The 27,218-nt window shown below is 38.8% G+C and overlaps 1 protein-coding gene across 3 annotated transcripts in view; it reads right to left on the bottom strand.

Annotated features, from left to right (window-relative positions):
* Nucleotides 1-12,241: 12,241 nt before the first annotated feature.
* The window catches only part of PANK1 (pantothenate kinase 1), a 50,097-nt gene continuing 35,120 nt past the window's right edge, over nt 12,242-27,218 (bottom strand). For 2 of the 3 annotated variants that reach the window (XM_070432729.1, XM_070432731.1), the window contains exons 4-7: nt 23,020-23,196; nt 22,400-22,523; nt 17,457-17,582; nt 12,242-13,750 (exon numbers count right to left, since the gene is read on the bottom strand). In XM_070432729.1, coding sequence (XP_070288830.1) covers nt 13,691-13,750; nt 17,457-17,582; nt 22,400-22,523; nt 23,020-23,196 — 487 coding nt within the window. In that variant the 3' untranslated portion in view covers nt 12,242-13,690. The remainder of the gene's footprint in view (nt 13,751-17,456; nt 17,583-22,399; nt 22,524-23,019; nt 23,197-27,218) is intronic. The other variant, XM_070432730.1, reaches the window with a different exon arrangement.

Here is a 27,218-nt window from a genome sequence, read left to right as displayed (position 1 = left end):
GTTTTAAGGGGTGCCAGGCATCATGCAGTAGCCATGGTTGTTAGCCATCTATGAGGTACCATAATTTTGAACCTAAAAACAGAAATTAGGTTTGTTTAATGAGTAGTTGATCATGGAACAATGCTGCTTTCCTGCAAATGGGTGTGACCTGCCAGAGAATCCGGGTGGGTATGGGTGTTGTTGTGAGTGTACAATTCTATAATGCATAACCTATATGCTATTGCATGTGTGCTCACCACCCAAAGTCTAGTCTCCTTCCATCACCATATATTTGATCCCCTTTACCCACTTCATTCTCCCCCCACCATCCTCTTCCCCTCCATACTGTTGTCTATGATTTGTTTGTTATTGTTTGTTCACTTGCTGCTCTGTTTTATGTCCTAATATGAGTGAAATCACATAGTTTTCCTTCTTTTTTGTCTGACTTATTTTTCTTAGCATGATACTCTCAAGATTCATCCATGTTGTCACAAATGGCAGTATTTCATCCTTTTTCATATGGCTGAGCAGTATTCCATTGTATGTATGTACCACATCTTCCTTATCTAATCATCCATCAAAGAACACTTGGGTTACTTCCATCTCTTGGCTACTATAAGTAATGCTACAGTGAAGATAGGGGTGATATCATTGCAATATCCTGGTTATTACTTAACAGGAAAAGAGGAAAACTAGATATAGATATGCCATTTATAGGTGTACCAAAAAGCTACATTTAACATTCTCCAAATCTGTTCTTTCAGTGCTTGGTGGGGGAAGGGACAAGACAAAGGTAGTTTAGATGCATATCCCATAAGGTCTGAGTGACATGGAAAGGTGCTTGTCCATCAATCACACCTGAAAGCCAGTCAGTGGCGAGAATGGGCATGGCCACTGGAAGCTGGCAAAACCTGAATATTTAAAACTTCCAAACAAAGGAAGTTCTCTCTCTCTCTCTCTCTCTCTCTCTCTCTCTCTCTCTCTCTCTCAGGGTCTGGCCCTCTTGGGACTCCTGCTACAGGGGGCTTCCCTTCCCTGTGCCCACATGGTGCACAGCCAGGTTGTACTCCACACATGGACTAACGGATTTTAATCCGTCCTGAATGCTCAGCTTCACCAGGCTACAACATGGAATTGAAGCTCTGGACACTGGCCTTGTTTCTGGCTCTGCTGAAATCCCAGCTGACTTCTCCAGGACTGGCTTAAGGGACAGGGGATTTTGGAACCCAAGATATATTTTTAGATGCATTCTGGGCCTGGCAGTGTGGCTCAGTGGTTGAGCATTGACCCATGAACCAAGAGGTCACTGGTTCGATTCCTCGTCAGGGCACATGACCAGGTTGTGGGCTCAATCCCCAGTAGGGGGCGTAAAGGAGGCAGCCAATCAATGATTCTCTTTCATCATTGATGTTTCTATGTCTCTCTCCCTCTTCCTTCCTCTCTCTGAAATCAATGTGTGTGTGTGTGTGTGTGTGTGTGTGTGTGTGTGTAATGCATTCTGGGATCCCACTCCCAGAGATTCTGATTCTGAAGGTCTGGGTGTGAGAATAAACAAATCATCTTTTCTGTCAAAGAACAGTTTAGACAGCTGCCATTTTGGATTGTGTGACTTGGCAGCCACCATGTTGGCCTCATGGCTTGCAGCTCCCCTGGGAACCACCATCTTGAAACAGCAAAGGCCAGCCCCTCCCTTTGAATTAGCCAATCGTGAAAGACTGTGCGTCTGAGCTCCAATCAAGAGCAAGGGACAGGTCACGAGTGCCAGAGATTATAAAGCCGAGCAGACCACCTGCTCGGTGTGCGCCTGCTTCCAGGCCATGTGTGCGTACCCTTCTATGTAGAAGTAAAGATATTTGCCTTGCTGCCTGGCTCCCGAGTATGTTTTGTGTTCTACCAGGACCCCTGAATTGGGGGGCTCACCTTATTTCTAACATGGGTCCCCAAGTAGGTATTTTAATAAAACTTATTCTGAGGCATGGTGGCCTACACCATACTTTTAGATACTCTATATTACCTTTCATGAGGGATATAATTGTCAAATCACCATATTGTACACCTGAAATGAATATAATAGTATATGTCAAATATGATTAAAAAATAATTTTGAAAAAAAATTTTTTAGATACCTGTATTATGAGCATTTTCTTCAATAAAAGCCATCTGACATCTGAAATGCTATGATTACTTAAGCAATTGTGCTGGGCTAAGTTATTGAGAACATAGGATTCTATTTAAAAAAGAAAACTGACTGGGTTGGCTCAATTGATTGTTAGTCCATGCACCAAGAGGTCACCAGTTAAATTCCCAGTCAGGGCACATACCTGCATTTCAGGCTTGATCCCCAGTAGGCGGTGTGCAGGAGACAGCTAATCAATGATTCTCTCCCATCGAAGTGATGTATCTCTCCCTCTCCCTTTCTCTCTCTCTCTCTCAAATCAATAAAAAACATTTTTTTAAAAACTATCTCTGACCTACATCATTTTTAGGGACAAGGAAATTGAACAGAAATAAAAAAAATAACAATAAAAAATTCCTTTTTAACTATCTTCAAAGAGGGCAATGGATTTAGAAGATAAGCTCTTAATAACAAATTATAATCAAGCAAAATGATAGGTCATTTAAAAAATTAATTAGCTATTGAGAAGAGGTTTATTTGCTGAAATTAAACATTGCATCACCACTAAAAATTTTATTTTTATTTTAAAGAATTCCCCAATTCTTTTTTTTTTAAGGGGAGAATGATGATTTTTATTTTTATATATTTTGTTGATTTATTTACAGAGAGGAAGGGAGAGAGATAGAGAATTAGAAACATCGATGAGAGAGAAACATCAATCAGCTGCCTCCTGCACACTCCCTACTGGGGATGTGCCCGCAACCAAGGTACATGCCCTTGAGTCCGCAGGCTGACACTCTATCCACTGAGCCAAACAGGTTAGGGCACCACTAAAAATTTTAAATCCAGTAAGACTGAAAGCCAAATACCATAATTTCTATATATCTCTCCCAAACTTTAATAATTGAAAGATTAGTAAAAAAAATCAAGATAAACTAGTTTCATAAGTATAAAATTTCAAAAGTAACATCAGAACTAAGAAATGTAAGTTATTGAGTAAAATAGAAAATATTTATCTCAAATCATAATAGAGAAAATTGATATAGAAATCAATAATTGTTCCATTTTTCAAAAATAATTTTGGCATGGGTCTTCACAGTGACAAATCAGTGTTTTGTAGACCAGTATTTTTTCCTGGACAAAATGAAATATATATTGTTTAACCAAATAGAGGTTTAGCCAATCAGAGTTTTGTTTATTCTTTGCTTGTTTTGGTATGTATATATTTGTTTTTTTAAATAAAGGAGGTTAGGTATATGGAGTACCAGGCACATGAAGTCATAATCTGTCATTGTTATGAATTCTTTTTTGTGTAAACACCCTTTATTCCCATGTGGCAGGCTCCATGCCTAATCATTAGAATCACAGAAGTGCAGGTTTGGAAGAATGTCAAAGGCTATGTCTGCTCCAAGCTCTCTCTCTCTTCATCCAGTGCCAGGTCAGAACTGTGAGAGTGCAAAGCAAGCTAGTAATTTGGCACCTTCCTAGCTGATAATCCCTAAACAGTGATTTAGTATTTATTTAGAAGTTTAAAAATTAGATTTTAAAATGTATTTTGCCCTTCTCATACTTGGTAACCTTGCTTTGGGCAAGCCCTTTAAGCATAGCTTTGCAACCTACCACTTGAGTGATCAAAATTAATGCCTCCGGAGTTGGAATATAGCTCTGTTGTTGTTTCCAAGGTCTCTTTTGCAGCACTGGATCAATGAGTAAAAGTTGACATTAAAACATGAGTATTAGTTCATCAATAATTAACAAATGAATTAAGAAATCTCTACATCTTAATATTTGCATGCCAGTGTATTTAGAATTGCTTGGCATACAAAAACAAGGCAGAGTTTAGTGATTTCTTTTTAAAACAAATCTTAGTGTCCTATAACCTTTTATAAAGGTGTATTTCTTATATCCGAGTGAAGTTATATCTTGGTAATGTCCTTCTCTGTGGCCAATAAAACAGATGAAATGATCCTTAAGGTTCTCTAAGACCAAGCTCTCTAATGGTCAGGCATCCAGACAGCTTGATTTTGCTGAGACAGTCCTCATGGTTAATTAATGTCCACAGCCGTGACTGCCATGACAGCTGAGGTCAGACATGAACTGTAGAAGCACAGGCTAACGTATGGGAAGAACTGTGGAATAAAACTCAACCAAACCATTTTCTCTGCAATTGCTGGACGTTGTGTGGGTAGGCTCTCCAGATAATTGCCTCCCTCCTCCGTTTCATTTGGCCTGTCTAAACATTGCCTAAATAATTACCTGATAAACTCAGTGTTAATGCTGGCCCATGAACAGACGGACAAGAGTGATTGCTCATTTTGAAATTTATAAATCCAATATAAATAGTAATCAAACCCCAAAGAAGAATGCTTAAAATGTTCCTGTTTAAAACTCACAATCGCATTTAACTTGCCTAATTTCAACCCACACACTTATGGAGCTTAATACTAAAAACATTCTTGGCCTCTATTTAAAATAAAGTGACATATAACAAATGATTCCAGTATTAAATTTACAAATATATTCTACCTAAATTGTAGTTTTAATATAAACTCCCTAAATCCATTATTTGCAGGATTAACTTTGGATCTCTTTATCAACACTCCAGGTATACACGCACACACAATGTAAATGCTAGAAAACATAGTCTGAGAACATACTATGGAAAAAAAGAGCTTTGTCAGGGTAAATGAACTTAAGTAGTTAATGGAAAACCAGCATTTTAAAATTGAAGTATCTCTTAAAGATACACAAGAAGACATGGACCACCTGCCTCACTAATGGAACATGCTAAAATAGACACAATTCATTAGCCACGTCATGGCAGCCAGATGGCATGAATTCTTTAGATGCCAGTCCTGGTTAAAATAGAAGCAAATTTCATGAACTGAGTGAAGGGGAGGAAGAGAGAAGAAAAGTCTAATATTAAACAAGTCCATTTTTCCCTAGTGGCTATATAACCAAAGGGAAAATTTAAAATTATTCTTAAGCTATAACTACCAAAATTAAAAAAGAAATCCATGTGTTTTTTTTTAAATAAAAGAAAACTTAGACAACTGAGACTGTCATTAAATCAGTGCCCCTCCTGTAACCACATCAATTTGGGGCCACTCAAATTTGACTAAATGTACTTGGAGGTTGTGTCTGAAAATATGAGTATTCAAGGAAAGTACAGGGAAAGAAGGTGGAAAAGCAAAAACAACAAGGAGAATATTTTACAAAATTGAAAGTGACACCAGTTAGGTTTAAAAAAAAAAAAGAACATCCGATTAACATTCATAATTTCACTTTTGCACTGTATTCAAAGAAATTTTTCAATCTTCAAATTAACATGCTTTTGAAAATCAGCTTTATTGAAATATAATTCACATGCTATTTAATTTATTTAAAGTATATATCTCAATGATTTCTAATCCAGTTGTACAACCATCTCAGTCAATTTTAGAACATTTTTTAATCACCCAAAAAAGAAACCTCATACCTATTAGCAGTAACTCTCCATTTCTCCCAAACTCCCAGCCCTAGAAAACCATTAATCAATTTTCTGTCTCTATTAGATATGCCTAATCTAGACATTTTACATAAATGAAATCATACAATATGTAGTCTTTTGTGACTGGTTTCTTCCACTTAGCATATTTTCAAGTTTCATCCATGTTGTCATCAGAATTAGTGCTTCATTACTTTTTATGGCCAAATAATATTTACAGCTGTAGATTTTCCCCTAAAGCACTGCTTTAGCTGCATCCAATAAAGTTTTGGCATGTTGTGTGATCATTTTCATTCATCCCAAAATATTTTCTAATTTTCTTTGTAATTTCTTCTTTGACACACTGATAATTTAAGAGTATACTGTTTAATTTTTACAGAATTGTGAATTTCCCAAATTTCTTTTGTCCTGGCTATCTAATTTAATTCCATTGTCAACACAGAACATAACTTATATGATTTCAATCCTTTTACATTCATTGAGGGTTTTTTATGGCCTATTTTCTGTCCTGGAGACTACTCCATATGCATTCAAGAAGGCACAGTCTGCTGCTGTTGGGTGAAATGTTTTATAGATAGTCTGTTAGGTCTAGTTGGTTTATAGTACTGTTCAAGTCTCATATTTCTTTATTGATTTCAGAGAGGAAGAAGAGAGAGAGAGAGAGAGAGAGAGAGAGAGAGAGAGAGAGAGAGAGAGAACATCAATGATGAGAATCATTGATCAGCTGCCTCCAGCATGTCCCCTACTGGGGATTGAGCCCACAACCCAGGTATGTGCCCTTGGCCAGAATCGAACCCAGGACCCTTCAGTTCACAGGCCAATGCTCTATCCACTGAGCCAAACCTGCCAGGGCTTCCTTGTTGTTATTTTACCCACTATGGAAAAAGGGGTGCTGCACTCTCTACCTGTTATTGAATTTTCTATTCTTCACTTCAATTCTATTCCTTTTTGCTTCATGTAATTTAGGGCTGTGTTATTATATTCTCTAGACTTAAAAAGAAGTAGTATCTCCAGATTTGCTAATATATTCCTTCTCTTTCTCCTTCTTTGCTAATATATTTGTATCTAAATTTTTATGAGGTAATTTTCAGAAAGTTTTATAAAAGACTCTGAGATGACTATTTTTAAGGATCCATCCCTGCTATTAAACAACAGGACAACTTAGGTTGATTCGCCTTTTTTATAATACAAATGTAATGGAGGCTTAGTTTATTGTGCTGCAGAATGAATGTACTACTCCTAATATTAATTCCACTACACTTGTAAGGAAAATATTTTAACTATTTTGCACAGTTTCCAAAAACCATTAGACATTTTAGAAATGAAGGTTACCTACAAACAACTGATACATTAATTATAATTCATCCTTATTTACTTATTAGAATATATTATACCAAGTTAGTTCACCTGGAATAAAATGGTAGTTTGGCACTTTTTAACTTTTAAAACCTAAATTTTTATCCACGACCTGCTACCTATTTACTCTTAACCTAAAGAACTTGCTTTGGCTTTGGTCTGTCTTGGTTTCCTCAACTGTAGAAATAATACTACCAGTTAACCTAGTTCATTAGGATACTATGAGAATAAAATAGCTTAATACATAGGGCGTTTTGAAAATTAAATGTATTTAACAAACACATTTTTATAACTGCAGCCCTTGCATCAAGAGAAAATAATTACACATTAGCATTTGCAAAAGACCGAAAAAAGAAAGACAACGTGCAGGTCACATTCATAACTCTTGGAGGCAGAGGCAGATGTGAATGGTGCTCCCTCTGGGGCTTGCCTATCACTGAGTTTTACTAAGCACCAAGGCCAGGCACAGTTCTCAGCTCTTTACGTTATCATTTAATCCTCATAATCATATAAGGGAAGAACTGATTTTAATCCCAATTTTACAGATGAGCTAACTGAGGCTTTCAGAGGTTAGGAAACTGAACCCAAGGTCACATAGATAACTAGAAAGACAGGCCTCAACCAAAGCAGATTATAGAGCTTTTGCTAACTCAATTTCAATGCCTTCTCAAATACTGCAAGACGGCTTCTCTTTTGACCCAACAAATTCATTTTAATAGCCATTATTAAGCCAAAGCCTCAGGAATAGGAAGATCTTGAAGACATTTTACTTATATTAAAATAAGCTAGTTTTTACCTGTAAGATTGACAAAAATAAAAAGATTGACAATACCTAATATGGGTGAATAAGTAGGAAAATAGGAATTATTAATGTTTACAGTGTGTATACTCATACTTTTTGGGAGGGCAATTTGGCAATAACTGCCGAAATGTAAAATATAGAGTCCTGGATTGATCAACATTTGACATAGTTGTTAATAAGGCAGTGTTGAAAATACATGTTGGAGCTGAAATAGAAAGTTGAAATGTTTCTAAAAGCTTCCAGGAAAGAGAGAAAATAATCATTCAATGCAGAGATTAGGAGCCAGAATGCTATCAGGCTTTCTCATAGAATTCCGGCTCCTGATCTCTGTACGTAGGAACTTGGTAATAATAGGGTTATGCCTTCAGAATTCTGAAGAAAAATAATAACTATTCTAAAATTCTATACCTTGCTGAATAATCAATCAGTATGCATGTGGAATAAAAATATTTTTAGAAATTTTTAGACATGCAAGTGCTCAAAAAAATTGTCCCTCATCACATTACCCTTCTTCTGGGAAGATCCTATGCTCAAAATAGTAAAAGAAAACATGGATACTGCTATTTTTCATGTGGAACTATAGATTCTATGCATGTAAAAGCTGTTGAATTTTTTTTTAAATACTAAACTTTTGCCCTGCCCAGTTTGACTCAGTGGAGAGAGTGTCAGCCTGCAGACTAAAGGGTCCCAGGTTCTGGTCAAGGGCACATGCCTTGGTTGCGGGCTTGGTCCCTAGTAGGGGACGTGCAGGAGGCAGCCGATCAGTGATTCTCATTATTGATATTTCTATCTCTCTTCCTCTCCCTTCCCCTCTCTAAAATCAATAAAAATATTTTTTTGAAACTAAACTTTTTTTTTTAAAGATGAATTCTCACTGAGGACTGGTTGAGAATTTTTTGGTGACATTAACTGAAACATAATTAATTCTATTTTGGAATGTTTTGCGTTTACTTTATAGAGTATAAAAAGAGGCGGAGAGTTTTAATACAAAATTTCTTTTATTTTTGTATTGCCAGTGATGAATACTCATAAACTAACCTTTTTTTAAAAAGGCTCCACATAAATAGTCATACTGTGGCATCACCAATATACACCTTTTGGAAAATGAAACATATAATTAAGCTCATTATGAGAGTGGGTTCTTGTGTCTTGGTTAAAAAGAGTCCAGTGTCAGAATCAAACATGGATTCAAAAGTGCTGTATGTCAAACTTAGTGTATTCTGGGTACTAAGTGACTCTGATCATGACAAAGGCATTGACTATAAAGATTCCCGTGAACAGTTCAAATAATATTGTTTCATAAAATGAGTAGTGAAAAAAGGTGCGTTACTAAGTAATATATTATTTCATGTAATAAATTTAAAGAGATATGCAACTAAATATTCTAAGTAAAATAAAAAGAAAATAAATTGGTTATCAAACTGTTTCCCCCAAACATCTTTCATTCTCATGGTGATAATGAAAGCAAGATGAACTTGACTGTTATTCCTCAAAAGTTGAAGCCATAACTTATCCCTATTTGTATCTCATGTCCATCTAAGGAAGTCCTACTTCTTCCTCTCTATCACGCCACCCTGTTTTGTTTCTTCATAGCTTTTATCACTATCTTTTATTTTGATGTTGATTTATTGGTTTATGTGCTTAAAGTGCTTCTCCCTCACGAGAGTATAAGCCCAATGAAAGCAGGGGCCTTACAACTAACTGGATCCTAAATGTTACCCAATGCATCTCAGCTCATAGGCATTAGGTCAAACTTAAATATATAAAGAGTGAAAGAATGAGCACCTGGTAAACCCCATGGAAAATGTGCACTAATTCAATCTTCCTCCCACATTTGAGGTCATTTTCTGATCACCTGGAGGAAAAGTGCCTTCCTCCCAAGCAGTTCTTGCAAGTGTGGAGTATATGGTGACCACTGGTGCTGAGACCTTTCTCCTCACTGAATAGAAACACAGTCGAGTTGTAGCTATTAGTAGCCTTTGTCCTTCGGGAAAATTCTCAAGAGTTTACATAACCATCTTAGTTACAGAGAACCGTGGCCCTCAGCAGATTTGGCTCAATAGGAGAAAGAAAGTAAACATGAGAACGGAGTGGTGCTATGTATTCAACAGCACATTAACCGGTTTACTTGTTGACCTCCACGGGACATGTTGCTCGGTTATCACTCTGAAGCCAGATTCATTCCAGTTTCACTTTACTTGGAACTGTGTGGTGGCTCCACAATGACTACAGAAGAGACCAAAATCTTCAGCATGGAATACGAGACCTTCCATAATCTGTTTGGTTTCTTCTCTCCCAGGCATCTGGGTTTCTAACTAGGCTCCAGGTGGAGTGTCTAGTTCCCTGAATAAGCTAGGGCCTAGCTGCTAGGCTGATTCTTCTCCCAATGCTTCCCACCCTCCTCTCTGCTCGTTAAGCCCTCCCGACGTGGTCCACCCCATGGACTCTCCTTGTTGGTTAAGACTGAGAACTTGTCTAGCCCGCACCCCGCCTCCAAAAGTTACCAATCTCCTGTGCAGCCTTCCCCCCTCACTTAGGACTTCAGGTAGGACCTCTTCCTTGGCTGTGCCTAAAACTGCACTTCCCACTCTTTGCTCTAGGCACACTGGCCTCCTTGCAGTTCCTCCAAACCTCCATTCTCATTTGACAGGAGTAAAATATTTTCCGCCGGGTGTTCACATGGTGCGCTCCCTACTCCATTCGACTCTGCTCAAATGTCACCTAAGAGATGTTGTCTTTGATCACTCTAAGCAGTTTCTCCACTTCTCATTTCCTAAACAGAATTACACCCCCGCCCCAGCCCCTTACCCTACCTTACTTTCTCTCTTTAATAGTGAGCTACTATATTATTATATAATTATTAATGTATATCTTCCCTTCTAGGAAGGTAAGCACTGTGGGGATGGATCTTTGTTTTGTTCACTGCTGTAAATACTTGTGAACAAATGCATTATACCTGAGATACTTTATTGCATGAGTTGGCTAAGACTTCTGTCCTCAACCTGCCAGACAGCAGGGGCTGTATCCTAGCCTCATTTCCTTCCTGGCACAGAGTAACTTCTTAATATGCCTTGTGTGGCTGACTGGATGATGTCCAAGTATAAATTACCTGTAACCACAGTTCCCAACAAAGGGACTCAGCATACTACATAAGCTGAAGTATACAGCTCTATTTCCACAATCCTTTTATCTCAAAATACTGGGACCAGATATATCCCAAAATTCAGAATTGTTCACTACTTAACACCCCTAGTAGTGTCTGGGGCAGAACCGTGTAATCAAATACATTAATAGCTTTGCAACAAGACATGTGAAGGGTCCTACAACGTGTGATAAATAATGCTCAAGTAACTTTTTCTCTCAAGTGAGAGATCAATGTGAACAGCGTGGGTTTTGGAATTGTGAATGAAGGCTATAGACCTGTACTAACATGGGGAGATCTGTGCCATATCTCTGATAAAATGGGTTCCCCACATTCCAGAAGGCTAAAAAAAAAAAAAATCCCCGATTTAATGCATTCGTTTAAAACATCTATTTTCTTTTCAGTATGGCTAAAATTAATGAAGCTTTTATTATGTGTCAGCCCTTGTGCTAATCTCTTTAAATATGGAGGTAAGAACTACCATTTGCCCCCATTTTATGAGGGAGGAAACGAGGGTTTAGTGAGAGGCTTAGTGACTTGCCTGCAGAGCTAGTTAATGGCTGAGCTGGGTCCAAACTGAAGCTGTCTTGAAATCAAAAACCATGCTCTGCCCCCCTGATCATATAGTTCAAGCTAAAAATTCTTCATTCTTCCTGACGTCGAGCCAAAGGAAAGTTTCTGTCATTCAAGTAAGGGGGAAAACCCCCAGGCTCCAAGCCCCTCATTGTATAAAAGAAGCTGGCTATCTGTAGCCAACATTTAACTGATATTTGCAGAACAGAATGAACTTATTTCCTGAGCTAAACCAATGTTTTAAACATTTGTAAGGACAGATCAAGTGATTCCAGGTAATTGAAAACAAAATTATTTAGTCACACCAACTTGCCCCAATTTCTTTTGCAGAACCATGATCCAAGGTGTGCTATTCCCTGACAGATGAGAGTAGGAATGGTAGAAAAGATCAAAAAAGGCACTAGCATAGGTGATATGTAGTTTTCTTACACTTGTCTCTTTCAAGGACATCTTAGCTGTTTAAATTTCTAAAAGCCAGGTGGAAGTTAATCAAATGTATTTATGACTGGATCCTGAAACTCTTTTGGAATTACCAAAATATAGTAGTGATATTTTTGGGAATAAGGAGTTAATTATGTATAAGAAAACTTTTTTTAAAGCACAATTCCTGCATAGAGCTACAGCTTCAATGGAAGACACAGTGTTTTGGACTTTTACCACACTTGTGTGACAGCTTCAAATTATGAAATGTAGAGTAGCAAAAACACAACACATTCATTCTATGGTACAGAAGCAGATAATATGAACATAAAGGTCAGGAAATGAAAATAACAGATACACTAAAAATAAAAACATCACAACAGAAACGGGCTTTATTTCAACCAGACAGATGAGTATTTCAATTAACATCAACTTCTTCAAGAATCGACGATATGGAAATTAAAGACGCTGCTCAGAATGCAGAGAAGGAAAGATTCGTCATGGAGCAATGTCCAGCCCTTACCAAATCCCCTTCAACAAAACGCTCAATTCCAAAAATGAATTCGTTCTAACTCATTAAATCTCATGGATTTCAATGATCACCTAAGATTCAGATTTGAAAGTTACCCATCAGTCCCAATGATGTCTTTTAAAAAGAAAAACTATACATAGAGATCAGTATCATAATTTTTTTAATTTTAGAAACGGAGATTGAAATAGTTTTTAGTTGAAAAGACTCCAAATGAAAAACTTTCTTATTATTTAAGATGACTTGCTACAAAGTTCCTAGGTATATACATGTACCAAAAAAAAGATATTACTACCTGACACCTCAAACGCGACTTCTCTTTAACCCTCACAATGTGAACAGTTAATCTACCGGGAGACGCTGCCCTATAAATTTTAATGTCCTGCACAAGGATTTGCTGCCATTGGTACTTTGTGCATGGCTGAGGACATTTCGTCATAGAATATTTCCATTTAATATAACCTAACAAAATATATCCGACAAGACACTGTGTATGACAAAATTGCATAATTTTCAACTTTTGCCAGACTCCTTAAATTCATGAACACTTTCAGAGTATCCCCTGCGAGGGCACTTTTGAGAGCTTTAGTCTCGTGTTTAACTTTGTATCGAGTTGGACAGCACCTTGGTTAATATGAACAAATACAGCACAGGAAGGTCTGGTGGGGAGGGGGAGTCATCTGAAGACAGAAACGGGGGCAAAGACTCTTTTTCCATAAGACATTCAAACAGAGAAAACAAGACAATAAAAGGTAAACAGACAAACAAAATAGTGTTCACAGTAAAACATGCCAGATTGGTAGTTTCATTTGAAACCAAACAGCAAATCATGAAACGTCATGAAAAATATAAGTAAAGGAAAATCTCCTAGAGTAATTACTAAACGAACTTAAAATTACCACACTGATCAGTAAACCCCAGAAGAAGTATAAACAACACTTACATTTCAGGTCCTTCTTTTAAACATAATATAACTTTACAAAATTAATGCATAAAATTGGTAGGTTTGGCCACACTGCACAAAATGGTGTTTTTTTTTTCTTCTTCTTCTTCTTAAAAATACAGTATACAGAAAAAACTCTTGTATTCCCCATTTTGAATCATAAACTCAAAACCCAAGAGTAAAAGATCAGCTAGAAGGATTTTAAATTATTTACAAATCCAGCAGGTGTGTCTGCCATGAATGGCTTGGCTTTCGTCTCATGGCGGCTGTCACCTTCTCCAGCAGCGGTTCCCAGGGCTCTGTTCTCACGTAAGGCTGTTGTTCCATCACCTAGGGCTCCTCTCTACTGGTCACCAGTCACTTTGAATAGTTCCAACAGTGCCCCAACAGCTCCAAAGTAACCCTACAAAAACAATGGGAAAGCAGTATGATTACCTCTGAACTTAGCCACAAATACCTATTGTTGTTAATAACCTTAGGATTGCTGCCCCCTACTGTTGTAAGATAAATTTAAAACCTTAACTCTGCTATGAAACATGGTGAAGTAAATAATAATAATTAATAATAATAAAATGTATTGGGTATTGGCTTATTATACATATTAAATAAGTTGATGTAAATGTTTAGAAAAATGGCACACAGTGTGTGTTCCAGAGGGCTGTGTATTGTTAGTATTTCATTTTTAATTCTTGCCATGGCAAAATTTTTATGATTACCCCCATTTCACAGATGAGAAATGGAAAGTAATAAAGTAAATTACCCTTGCAGGATCACACGACATGTGCCTGGGCTCACCCTCAAATCTATCTGACTTCAAAGCTGTAATATCCCACCGCTTCCCTCAGTAGATCTTGGAAAGGCAGCTAAATCAGCCCAGTTTCACTTTGCCCATCTGTAAAAAAAGAGCCTATGTTTCTGTGAAAATGACAGAAACTGAAAAATGGAAACTTTTAGAGAAACTGATTTCCAAAAGGCACGAGACTCCCACTCCTCTGGCGTATGCCTGACTCATCAGCTACTGCAGAAGCAGGTGCCAAAATGCCAGAACGCTACAGGCACGGCAGGATCTTTGCCTCTATTGCCGGTCGCCAGCTAACACTCATTGAGGGCTCACTCATTGTTCTAAGCACTTTACATGGACTTAGTCGTTTAATCTGCACAGTAACTTTAGGAGACGTACCATTACACCCCACTTCACAAATGCGAACACGGAGATGGAGAGGTAGTCACTGGCTCAGGTCTCCCCGTCACGAAGAGGCTGCGGTCTTAACTGCTCCGCTAGACTACTTTCTCTTAGGAAATGCTCACTAATACAAACTGAGAGACTGTGAGTGACGCCACTTAAGGCAGGGCAGGAAAGCCCCCCTACCAGGCAGTGGTCCCCCAAAAGTTCTCTCTCCATAGTAAGGCCTGCCTAAGCCAGAGTGAACTTAAGAATGTAGAGAATTTTCTGATACCTACACGGGGTTATAAAATCGTTCCAGCTTCATTGGCTATAGAGGCTTGAGTTATGCGTGATACACAGTAACAAACCAAAGCCATCGTCCACAAAGGCCTAGGGTTGTACAAAGTGACATGCATTTTTACCCAGACAAGTGGATTTCCCCAAAACGTTGGATCGTGTTCCCTATCTGACCACCAGTGTGGCTTTGTAGATAGATGGCTTTTAATCCCTGGTGGCTTCCAGGTTTGTTTTCTGCTTTAGTCCAAGAGAACCTGCACTCAGGGTTGCCAGATAAATGCTGGATAAAATAACTGTGTCCTGTATTTTTAATGGCCAAATATGGCAACACTAGCTGGACTAGAACAGTGGTTTTCATTTTTAAGTATTTTTAAAGCTAAGGTGATTTTTTTCTTTTTCAGACAAAATCAATGTGGAAATCAATATATAAGCAGATAAAAAAGCGAGCTGCTCACCCTACCTAGTTTTGCTCAGTGGATAGAGTGTTGGCCTGCGGACTGAAGGGTCCCAGGTTCAATTCTGAGCAAGGGTACATGCCTGAGTTGCAGGCTTGATCCCCAGTAGGGGGCGTGCAGGAGTCAGCCGATCAATGATTCTCTCTCATCATTGATGTTTCTATCTCTCTCTTTCTCTACCTTCCTCTCCGAAATCAATAAAAAAAAAAATTTTGTTTTGTTTTAAAGGGAGCTGCTCTATATGGGAATGGGAAAGCGAAAATTCTGGGACTCCATTCCCATAACCCCCCCCCCCCCCCCAAAGTTATATCACTTCATACTTTGTGCTTTTAAAAAAAAAAGAGGGGGGTAAAAAACATTTTAAAGCGGGGGGGCGGGGGGGGGGGCTTCCTATAGCATTAATTTCAATCATTGGGCCTTAACTATTTAGTATTTAAGTTCCTTTTGTTTTATGCTCTTTTAAAAAATATATATTTCTGTATTGATTTCAGAGAGGAAGGGAGGAGAAAGAGATAGAAACATCAATGATGAGAAAGAATCATTGATCGGCTGCCTCCTGCACACCCCCTACTGGGGATCAAGCCTGAAACCCAGGCACGTTCCCTTGGCCGGAATCGAACCTGGGACCTTTCAGTCCGCAGGCTGACACTCTATCCACTGAGCCAAGCCAGCTAGGGCTGTTTTATGCTTTAATAGAAGCAAACTATGGGCTCAGCTCTAAAGAACTTACAAATGCATCAGCAACTTTTCAAATAAATAATTCAGTTCAGCGACTGAAATTTATACCAGTTCTCAGTATTCTTTTCTGCTGCAATATTCCCTTGGACTTAGGTACCTCCTGTGATAAATAGTTGCTCTTTATAGTACTGAACTTCAATGCGGTAGCAAGAAAGGAGTGCCCCTCACTCACTCTCAGAAATCTCTGGTTTGTATTAGTGTAGAACTTGATGGAAGGGGCTCTGAATTAACTGAGGCTCTCCGTTTCCTCTGTAAACAGACTGCTTATGTCCTGACACCAACCGCTCAAGGCCATGAAGCTACTCTCACTGGCCAAACACTTGTTTTCTCACCGGCTGGCTATTTACTTACCAAAAGTCCATTGTGTTTTTCCCACAAATTTGTTTATGACAGTTTGATTGTTGGTGTAATAATCTAATTTAACTATATACAAACTCAAATAATAAAAGGAGTATAAAATGGTCACTTCTATAAAAATCTAGTTAAATTGTTGAAAATGACTGGGAAAAAGGCAGTTAATGCTGAAAGCTGCTAAGTGAGTAAATCTTTTTTCTTTTTTAAAATATATTTTCATTTATTTCAGAGAGGAAGGGAGAGGGAGAGAAAGATAAACATCAATGATGAGAATCATTGATTGGCTGCCTCCTGCATGCCACACTGGGGATCAAGCCCGCAACCCAGGCTGTGCCCCAACTGGGAATCTAACTGTGACCTACTGGTTCATAGGTCCATGCTCAACCACTGAGCCATGCTGGCTGGGCACTAAATGAGTAATTCTTAAAATTTCTCATCACAAGTTAAAATAATCTTTAAAAATGTGTGGTGATGAATGATAACTAAACTGGTAATCATTTTGCATTTATACATATATCAAATCTTTATGCTTTATATATAAAATTTATACAGTGATATATGTCAATTATATCTTAACAAAACTGGAACCAAAACAAAACAAAGGTCAAAAAAGCTAGTCACAAACATTGCTATTTAGGTGGGTGTCACATATGAGAAAGATGGAGGGGAAAATCTACAATTCTACAACCAAATTGCTTTATAAGTGTCTTTAACTTCTTGATCCACTTTAAAGAAACAAACCAGACATCAAAGGTGCATAATATAAAAAACAGGATAATTACAGAGCTCCAATCAGCAGAACTCATGCTCAAAAATAGGCCTTGGTCTGACATAAAAAAAATTGGTGCACAAAGGAACATGTATGCATTTCTCTTAAAATGGTTAAAGTAGGGAGATATTTTTTTAATGACTACGCATTTTAACTGATTTTTATTTTTTATTAAACAACTACCAGTCCTGATTGTTGGATAAGAGAACTTCCATTTTGTATATTGTTCTTCATTATCCTCTGCGTAAATACAAACGAAGGGACCCACACATGCTAGGTAAACCAAAAAACTTTCACATCGTACAATGACGCCCATGCAAGCTCAACCTACCTCATGTTCCAAAAACAGAGCTTTCAGCTGTCCCTTGGACCAAAAATCCATGGCATACGCTAGCAGCTTCATGGAAACCATATTGATTCTAAGAAAATTCCCAACAAACACAACTCTGTCGATATTCTGAGGGGGGAAAAAGAAAAAAAAACAGTTCAACCATGACATAAATAGCATTTAGCAAAAACCTAATGTTCCATACATCACTGTGCTCCCAGAACCCCACAGAATACATTTTTATTAAAAATGGAATTATTCCAGCATTTCCAAGATGACTTTGAGCAGACCTCAAAGGAGAATCCACAAGAACAAGACGGTGAGATTTTGCTTGGCCTAGGCAGAGACTGACATTGGGCTAATTTGCCGTCATGTTAGGTTGCCTTAAGTCTGATATGAAATCCAGCTGCCAACACTCATATATAAAATTGTAACTGGTGCTCAATTTCAGCTAAATTTGCTATTGCATTCCTTCAATCCTCCAAATGTCTGACCATAAAATATTATTATAAGCAACTCATACATAAAGTGGCCATGGCATGGGTTATTCATCTCATGTATTTGCTCAGTTTGCTCTGTGCCTAACACAGGGAATACAAGAAGAAACACTACTTACTACTTTTAGAATATCCTGTTTGGTCAACATGGGGATTAAAAGATAGTAACAAAAAATACATTTATGTATTTTTGTTGTCATGGATACAGACTTGCATTCTGAACAACACACGGCACTGAGCTCAGCCTGTCTCCCATGCAGAGGCTGCTCACCACTCATTCACTCGCAGAGCCAGTTGCTATGGTCACTCATATCAAAGGGAAGAGAGCTTGGAAGCTGGCATTATTTTCTGTTCAGTCTATGAAGAGTAACAGGGTCTGGGAACATCACCTTTTAACCGTCTCGAGTTTTAAACGTGCATGTTCATTAACCCATTAACAACTGTGAGAAATTTCCATGAGTAGAGGGGTGGGAGGTGGTATTAATAAATTTCCACAAATAAGAACTGTAGCCACAAACCACCCAGACTGAGAGGTGGCAAGGAACACTCAAAATAAGAAATTCAGATTAAAGAGGAATTTAATTAAATTTAGGAGTTTCACCTCCCGCCCCCCCAAACGAGGGAGTCAATCGCTTAAAACCCCAGTCCTGCTTTACTCAGGTAGAAAGCAGAATAGAAGTGGCATTAAAAGCTGATGGACATTCCCTGTTTCAAACAAATTTCAGGTGGGTGAGTGATATAAATGTTAAATTTTAAAAAAGAGAAAGAAGCCCTAGCTGGTTTGGCTTAGTGGATAGAGTGCTGGCCTGCGGACTAAAGGGTCCCAGGTTCAATTCCAGCCAACAGCACATGCCCAGGTTGCAGGCACGATCCCCGATCCCGAGTAGGGGGCGTGCAGGAAGCAGCCAATCAATGATTCATTCTCATCATTGATGTTTCTATCTCTCTCCCCCTCTTCCTTTGTCTCTGAAATATATCACAATAAAAATAATGTTGAAGTAGTAAAGGTGTAATACCCATAATTCACAAAAAAGACACATTTACTTAAAAAAATCAAATATTTATTCTGGAGAAAAACATCACCATTAACTAACCCAAATGGAAAGCAATAATCAGAAAATATTTTTAGTACATATAACATAAAATGTATTATTTTCCTTCAGATCAATAAGAAAAGAAGACCAACCATCTAATAGAAAAATGTGTGAACAGTAATGAGTTCTCCTTCAGGGCTATTAAATAGATTTGTAAAATGCTCAGCCTCACATAATAAGACACAATTTTGAAACCAAAATAGGTAGCATTTCTTTTCTTATCTATTACATTGGAAAAAATAAAAAGATTTAATGACTCTCTGTGGAGAAACAAACTCTGCTGATGGGAAATTAATTAGAACCAACTCTATCTGTCAAAATTACAGTCAACATATTCTTGACTTGGCAATTTCCCTTCTAGGAATTTATCTTATAGGTATAATTCCATGTATGCAAAATGGTGTGTATGTGTATATATAAAAAACAATTTTTTAATAGTGGCAACGTCTAGAAAACCCTAAATATCATTATATCATTAGGAAAATGACCAAATCTAGAATAGCATATCTACATGTTAGGATGCTATATGGCCATTAATAAAATGAAGCAGCCCTAGCAGGTTTAGCTTCAGTGGATAGAGCACCGGCCCGCAGACGGAATGGCCCCTGGTTTGATTCCAGAAAAGGGCATGTACCTCAGTTGTAGGCTTGATCCCTGTGCAGGAGGCACCCAATTGATGTGTCTCTCTCACATCTATGATTCTCTCTCTGTGTCTCTCCCCCTACACTCTCTCTAAAAATCAATGGAAAAATATCATCCAGTAAGGATTAAAAAAAAAAATGAAGCAATTATAAATATATGAACAATCTCAAGATGTACTACCATGCAAAAAAACAAGAAGCAACATTTCCTGGAGTGTATATTGAAGTATGTAGTGTAGACTGATAATGTCTGGGGTTTGCTTTCTAATATTTTAGCAAAAAAGAGAGGAAGAGGAAGAAAAGAGATGGGTGAAACATGTATGGCAAAGACTTAATAACTGTTGGGACTGAGTTGATGGCTACATGGAGGTTCTTTATTATTCCTCTCTCCTTTCTGTATCTTCACCAATTTTATACTAAAAGGTGGATAAACAACTGAAGAAGGATGTAGAACAGTATGTACAAAGTGAATGGCATGGGCGTAGCATGTGACTCTATCTCAATAAAACTGTTGTTAAAAAAAGAATGTTATATGGAGCTTGCTACCTTTCAAAAGATATGTTTGTCCTATATTACGTACCATGTAGAGTTTTAAAAAAACACAAAACTAAACTAAAACAAATGGCTGCCTCTAGTGAGATTAACATTGAGGGTCAGTGTGGACATGGTGACACCCTTCCCCGAATACCCACCTGGTGTCTCAGAATTCTGTATTGTGTGTTTGCATTATTGTCTCTTCAATAAAACGACTGAAAATATTTCATGGCTTTCCAATAACCACAGCAAAAGTAATTTAGATTTAGTGCGTGTGGTTGAAATCAAATATTCTCCCATCAGTGACTCCGGGGAGCAAAACCATAACAGAAGAACTTGCATCAGTGCTCTCACGGGGCACGTGGTGTGTCCACAGGGAGCCTGCCCTGGCAGGACACCAGCTAACAGAGCCCGTGCCTGAGGCTGTCGGCAATGCCTCTCATTCATTTAACTCCACAGAAACTTCTAAAAGTTTCTCAGACGAGTGTGTGACACTTTCAAACAGCCTCTTTTGCTGGTTTTAAAATAAACTGAAACTGAAATCAAAAGTTGAAAGTAAAATCAGTTGTCCTCCCTCTAGTCTAGAGTGATTACGCTACCTGTGAAAAAACCTGCTGGCTCACTCAAGCTCTGAGGAAAGCAGGGGAAAGGGCATCCATTGCTCTCTTCCCATTGAATTGACCTTTGAGAGTCTATGAGTGCAGCCAGCTACACACAGATTGGTCTTAGGGTTTGTTTGGCTCCTTGGAAAAACTCTCTTTAAAGGTTAATATAAAAAAAAACAAAAACAAATTCTCTGTTCCACTGAATCCCATGACCAAAGTGGACTTTGAAAAAGCATGACTCCAGAAAACATTCTTTCATTGGAATATCAGCTTTGCATTTAATATCCATCTGAAATGGGGACTCACAAAAACCATGAACCTGACCAACAGGCCAGTGGCATATTCTATTCAATATGGTGAAAGGAGGGTGTCTCTCTTGTAACCCCAGAGATCAAAGGCAGGCTGGCCCCTAACTGGCATAAAGGCAGCCTCACACTCTGGTTAATACTCCACTATTCAATGAGGATTAGAGGGGGTTTCTGCAGTACTTGTAATGTTCTATTTTTTAACCTGAGTGTTGGCTGTACAGGTGTGTGTGTGATAATTCAACAGGCTATACACTTACGATTTGAACCTGCTTCTGCGTGTATGTCATATTTACTAAAAATCATATTTTAGACTGAGCCAGTTTGGTTCAGTGGGTAGACCATCGACCTGTGAACCAAAGGGTCCCGGGTTTGATACTGGTCAAGGGCATGTACCTTGGTTGCAGGCTCCTCCCTGGCCCAGGCCCTGGTCGGAGCTCGTGCAGGAAGGCAACCAATAGATGTGTTTCTCTCACACTGATATTTCTCTCTGTCTTTCCTTCTCTCTAAAAAATCAATCGAAAAATATCCTCGGGTGAGGATTTAAAAAAAAATAAAAATTATACTTTAAGAAACTCTATTACTGATGCTACTATGATTATTTAATACTTCTCCTATTACCTGTTCCATGCCCAACCCCCCTTTCTTGTCTTCCTAACACTGCTCAGTAAGAACTAGTCCACTTTACACATCTTATATTTCAGAAAAAGGGTTCCTTATTTTTCCCCAAAGGAAATTTACAATATTTTGTACATTTTGTCTGTGACCAGCTCTATCTCTTCCTGTGCCTGGGGCTCTGGCTGGCCTTAGCTGTAGCAAGCTCTCTGTGCTTTGATAGCCCTGTACAATGCTGCTTGAACTCCATGCCACAAGGCAACACTGTAAAGAAGCTGAAAGCAGAGAGAATATCAAATATTGCAAGTGGAACGCTTTACCCACGAATATTTGCAAGGGTGCACAGAGCTTTTCCTCACACTTCAGTAGGTACATGGTACTAATGATGGGTAGAGAGGCTAAGGCATGGTTTGTTATTTTCCCATGTTTCTCCCATGGATGGTTTTGTTATCATCCAATGCCTACTTAAAAATAAAACACATATTCTTTTGCGCCCCCCTCCCCCCCCAACATATACCCTTCTAGTTCTACAAAGTGTGACTACAATAAAGGACAGGTTTCTCAAAGACTGTAATTTGTAAGGGTCAATAGTCATTGCACTGCCAAAGGTGATGTATACGAATGACACATGGCTTTCCCTAGGTTAAGGCCTTACCTCATTCAGTGCACACATCCGAGCAATGGAACCAATGTTGTTGGTGATGGTGACCAGCGTGGCTCGGGCGAGGTCTTCCTTGCTGATGGACTCTCGCTTTTCTTTACTCATCATGTTGCCAAAGCTACGTTGGAAATATTAGCGAGAGTGTTCAAAATCATCCTCAGGCAGACCCCATGCTTCCACCAAAGTACTGTGGCAAGCTGTATGAATAACTCTGCTCAAACTCGGATGACCTGATTTCGCTGCCATGGTTTACAAGCAGACAAGATTACAATATGAATGGTTGGCTGCCCTTTTCTTAATAGGAACAAAATAGCATGGCTATTAATGGGGGAGAATTTTTTCTTTTTATGCCTCTAGATATCTGGACAAGAATGAAACAGGAAACTGTTGCCATTTTCCAGAACCTTCTTTCAAAGCTGCCCTATTTTAAGCACAAGCATCAAGAGCTAAACATCTTGGTGCATCATGACGGGCAGGAGATCAAATCTGAACTCCAATCCCATAGATAGTTGCACCTGGTGGGTTAAAATATTTAAAATTAACTATGTGAATAGCCAGGGTGGAGAGGTTGCCTTGTGTTTAACCATGACTGTTCCTAGCCACTTCGTCTCTACCTTGATGCTACAGCAGATCCTTGAAGGCCAAATCGCTCATAGTCTCCTCCGTAAATGTCCTTCACCAGCTTATCAACATTGGTGCTGTCGCCTTTAGCTGCCATTTCCATAGCTTCTTCAAAGGTCTCACAACCAGTCAGCAAGCAACATAGACCTAGGAATGTTCCACCTCCAAGACTGAAGGAACAATAATGTTTATTTTTAAATTTTACTTAAAGATATGCCCATCCAACTCCCCAACGACATCAAGACCACTGATATAGGTTAATAAAAACAGAAGAAAAACAAAGAGGCACTTGCATGAAAGTGCTAGGGTACAAAAGAGCTTTCGGGTGGACTGAATAAAAAAAAAAGGAAAAGAAACATCAAGGGAAACTTGTCCCTGAATTCAAGAGCAAAACCAGAGGGATTCTCACTGATTTCTGTTGTGAGACCTTCACCTTAGCCACTAATGTCTCAGTCTCCCCACCTATAAATGGAAGCCAAATCGATTGCTCTTATTCGGGTGGTCTGAAAGTAGTAGATAACTAGCAGGGAAATGATGGAGCCAAACTCTGATGGCAAATATGAGCTGGTACTCAGGCAGGCACAGCCAGCCCCAAAGCTGTACCTTTCACCTGACCTCGCTTGACTCTAGCTGAGATCATCTCATGTAACCTCCTTGGAAATTTCTGAAAGGAAGCCACTAGTTGGTCTCATATTATATTTGTTTCTAGGAGACTCTGGAAAAGGTTTTTAATATTTTACTTACCACCAAGAGTCAAAACTAGTTTTTAAAAAAAGGGGAGGGGGGGGGGCGCAAAATGGTTCCAAAGCTCAAACTATGTGTTAAAACAGTGTGTTAATAACAAAGTTACCTGAGGGAAAGAACAGCAGATTCAAAGTAGAGCTGACTAGTGAACTCCAGGTAGCACAAGGAGCACTGACATGGCCGTGGGTATTACTCCCTATTCACCTCGCAGAATGCTAAAGGTGAAGGGTTAATTGCTCACATCAATTTGTTCTGAAGCTCCAAGAGCTATTAGCCCTGGAAACCCCTTATGTGTTTGGATACTAGCCTCTAAAAGAAAATTCAGGTTGAGATTAAGGTTATTTCTAACTTAAATTTGAAATAAGAAAACTTAGGGTAATGTAAATTCACTGTCCATAACTACTAACCAGGAGGTACCAGATTGTCGATAGGTGCTTTAAATCACATCTAAAGCAAACTGTATGTAATATTTTATAACTACTGATTCTTAGAAAAATACATGCTCGATGGAAATTAAGGGTCCTCATGGAAAAGCTGTAGCTAGGCACCACCAGTGGCAGCTATCCAACTGTAGGTGCAGTGCCATCAGGATATAAAGAGCTCCATGGACACTGTTGCCTAGACAACCCAATCACAGTGGAAATTTTGGATTTCCTCTGAGAAAGTTTACCTTCATTTACATTTAACATGGCCGGTTATGCTCTGGTGTCAGTTTCAGTCTACCCTGCAAAGTTACTGTGTTTTAATGGGAACACTTTTTTTGTTGTTGTTTTGTTTTGTTTTGGGGTTTTTTTGCGTGCCAGCTGGATTTGTCTTGTTTTCTCTCTGTATATATTGTTTGCTCCTATTTCTTTTTAGCTTTATCTTTCATCGATACAACCTTTCTTTGAACATCAGAGACTGGTATTCATCAAGGCATTCAACAACCTACTCCAAACATAGGCAACTGAAGTTACTGGCTGACTTAGAAAGAAGGCAACTCATCAACTGATGTGTTGGTATGAGTGAAAGAGAACAAGTGCTTTGTATGACTGGGAAATGACAGGTGACTCCAGACAAAGACTCGGAGCTGAATGGGGAAGCGAGCATGCGTTTGCACAGCTGGCACACTGCAGATAGCAGGGAAGAATGCACAGTCGTAGAAGAGCACTTTATTAATATCCCCAGCCTGCTAAACGTTATTTAATCAAGTGATTCTCTTGTTCATAATGACACATCTGGTTGTTTCGGCAGGCACACAATAAGACTCTCAGCAAATGATAGACAAAACATATCGCTAGAAACAGCTGTTGATTTTTTTTTAAAAAAAAAAAACCAAAACCAAGCAACCTTGAAAGTAAGAGATTTTAGGGAAAAGTAGAAGAAACCTCCAATTACCGAGTGCTTGTGCTCTTAAAATAGATTCCAGAATAATGAGATAAACTGCACTACAACTTTCACAGAAGTTTCAAAATTCTTTACATTACTCTTTTAATAGGCCACAAATTCTAACAATGTCAATTGTAAAGTCCTGTGGTTTTGGTTTTTCACTGACTCCAATAGTAAAATTGGAATGTGTCGATAGAAAGAAACACATTGGCTACCTAATTTAGGATGCATTAGACTGCACAGAACACTAAAGCAAACCATTAGAAAGCATATTTAAAATAAAACTGTTATATAAAACTGTTATTCTGTAATGACGTGACTTCCTAAAAATAAAAATGCTTAATGAGGAAATAGGATAGTAAAACAACCTGGAATTACAGCTATCGGCTCACAACATTTGCTTAGATCAATGACTGCCAAAATCTGTTCCATACACTGATGGTCATTGCCGACCACAATTGTTTATATCAGTGGCTTCCTAACTTGGATCAAAAGAAAACATTGGTATAACAACTCTGGTTGGACAAGAAGGATCTGGGGCCCGGACTGGTGTCTCATTCGCCTGCCCTACCTGTGACAGCCCCTGGGAGGGCTGTTTATTAACATTCATTCTCCTGTAGCCATTCCCACAACGACTGGTTAGAGAGAGCTTGTAGCTAAGCTTGGACATCCAGGCGGGATTTGCTGATGATTGCAAAGCGCTGGTCATTAATGGAGCATTTACCAGTAACTGAAATTTATAGGCATTATTACACATGGACTAGAAGGCAGGCACCACCATTAGTTCATTAGTAGCTATTCAAGAAGATGACCCCAAGTCCCTGGATGTCCCAAGTTTGAGAAAGTTTACCTGTAATTCATGAATTTAAGTGTTAATCAACAATATTTTATAAATATCTCTAATTGTGGAGAATGTTTAGCTTGTTGTTACCTTAGGAGTCAACAACTCCTGGGAGGAAGTCTGTAGTTTCTTAAGAATTGTGCCTTTGTCAGAAAATCACTCTGAGGTAAAAACCAGCTCAGCTGAAATATTCATTTGCCTCTAATGGGCCTGACAGTCCTACTGAGGCCCTGGGGTCAGTGTGATTATTGTGGAGGCAGGAAGGCTTAGTTCTGTATTCTCAGCTAGAAAATGTATGCCTAGCGGCAACTAACTTACACACCAAAGCCCATGTTCTGGACACAAGCAGGATTCAGTCAGAATATGTGTGTACTAGTGTGTGTGTGTGCACATGCGCGTGTGTGTAAGCCAGGGTTTCTCAACACCAGCACTACTGACTTTTAGGGCTTAGTACTTTTTTCTTTTCTGTTGTAGGGGGCCCCCTAACCCCTAGCCACTAGTTGCCAGTAGTATCCCACCTCCAGTTGGGAAAACTAAAAAAAGTCTCTAGAAATTGCCAAGATCCCCTCCGAGCATTCATCTTTCTTTTCCCAATGAGAACCACTGATTTTTATAGATCCATCACAAGTCATGGGAATGGTGTAGAAAGCAGTGCTCTCGTCCTCATGGGCGAATAATACTGCAGAACTCCAGCACAAACTCTCTAAGAAACAATCCCCTTCACGGCACAAATGAGGAAAACTGAGGCCCAGAGAAGTTACACGCTATCTTCATCCATCAAAAACAATGGTTTCAATATCATGTCCCAAACCGTATTTCATACAGCACTAGTTCCTTAAGATGTTCCTCCAAAAATGGGTTCTATGGTCCAATAAGTTGGAGCAACATTCATACCAAATTCTTCTCTTAGAAGAAAAACCTTATTTAATTTTGTTTCTGCCAGGATCTCAGGTTTCTGACCCCAGATCCTTTTCCCGGGTTGAATTCCCATTAAGAGGAAGCTGAGCCGAGTTGGCTCAGTGGACAGAAGGGTCCCGTGTTCGATTCTGGTCAAGGGCACATGCCTGGGTTGCAGGCTCGATCCCCGTAGGGGCATACAGGAGGCAGCCAATCAATGATTCCCTCTCATCATTGATGCTTCTATCTCTCTCTCTCCCTTCCTCTCTGAAATTTATATATATATATATACACACACACACACACACACACACACACACACACATATATATATAAAGGCTG

The sequence above is a fragment of the Myotis yumanensis genome, unplaced genomic scaffold (genome assembly GCF_028538775.1).
Source record: "Myotis yumanensis isolate MYYU_CA2020_CCGP unplaced genomic scaffold, mMyoYum1.0.hap1 SCAF_13, whole genome shotgun sequence".
Classification (NCBI taxonomy): domain Eukaryota; kingdom Metazoa; phylum Chordata; class Mammalia; order Chiroptera; family Vespertilionidae; genus Myotis; species Myotis yumanensis.
The sequence above is the reverse complement of the archived record's forward strand: the minus strand, read 5'-3'. Positions and strand labels throughout refer to the sequence as shown.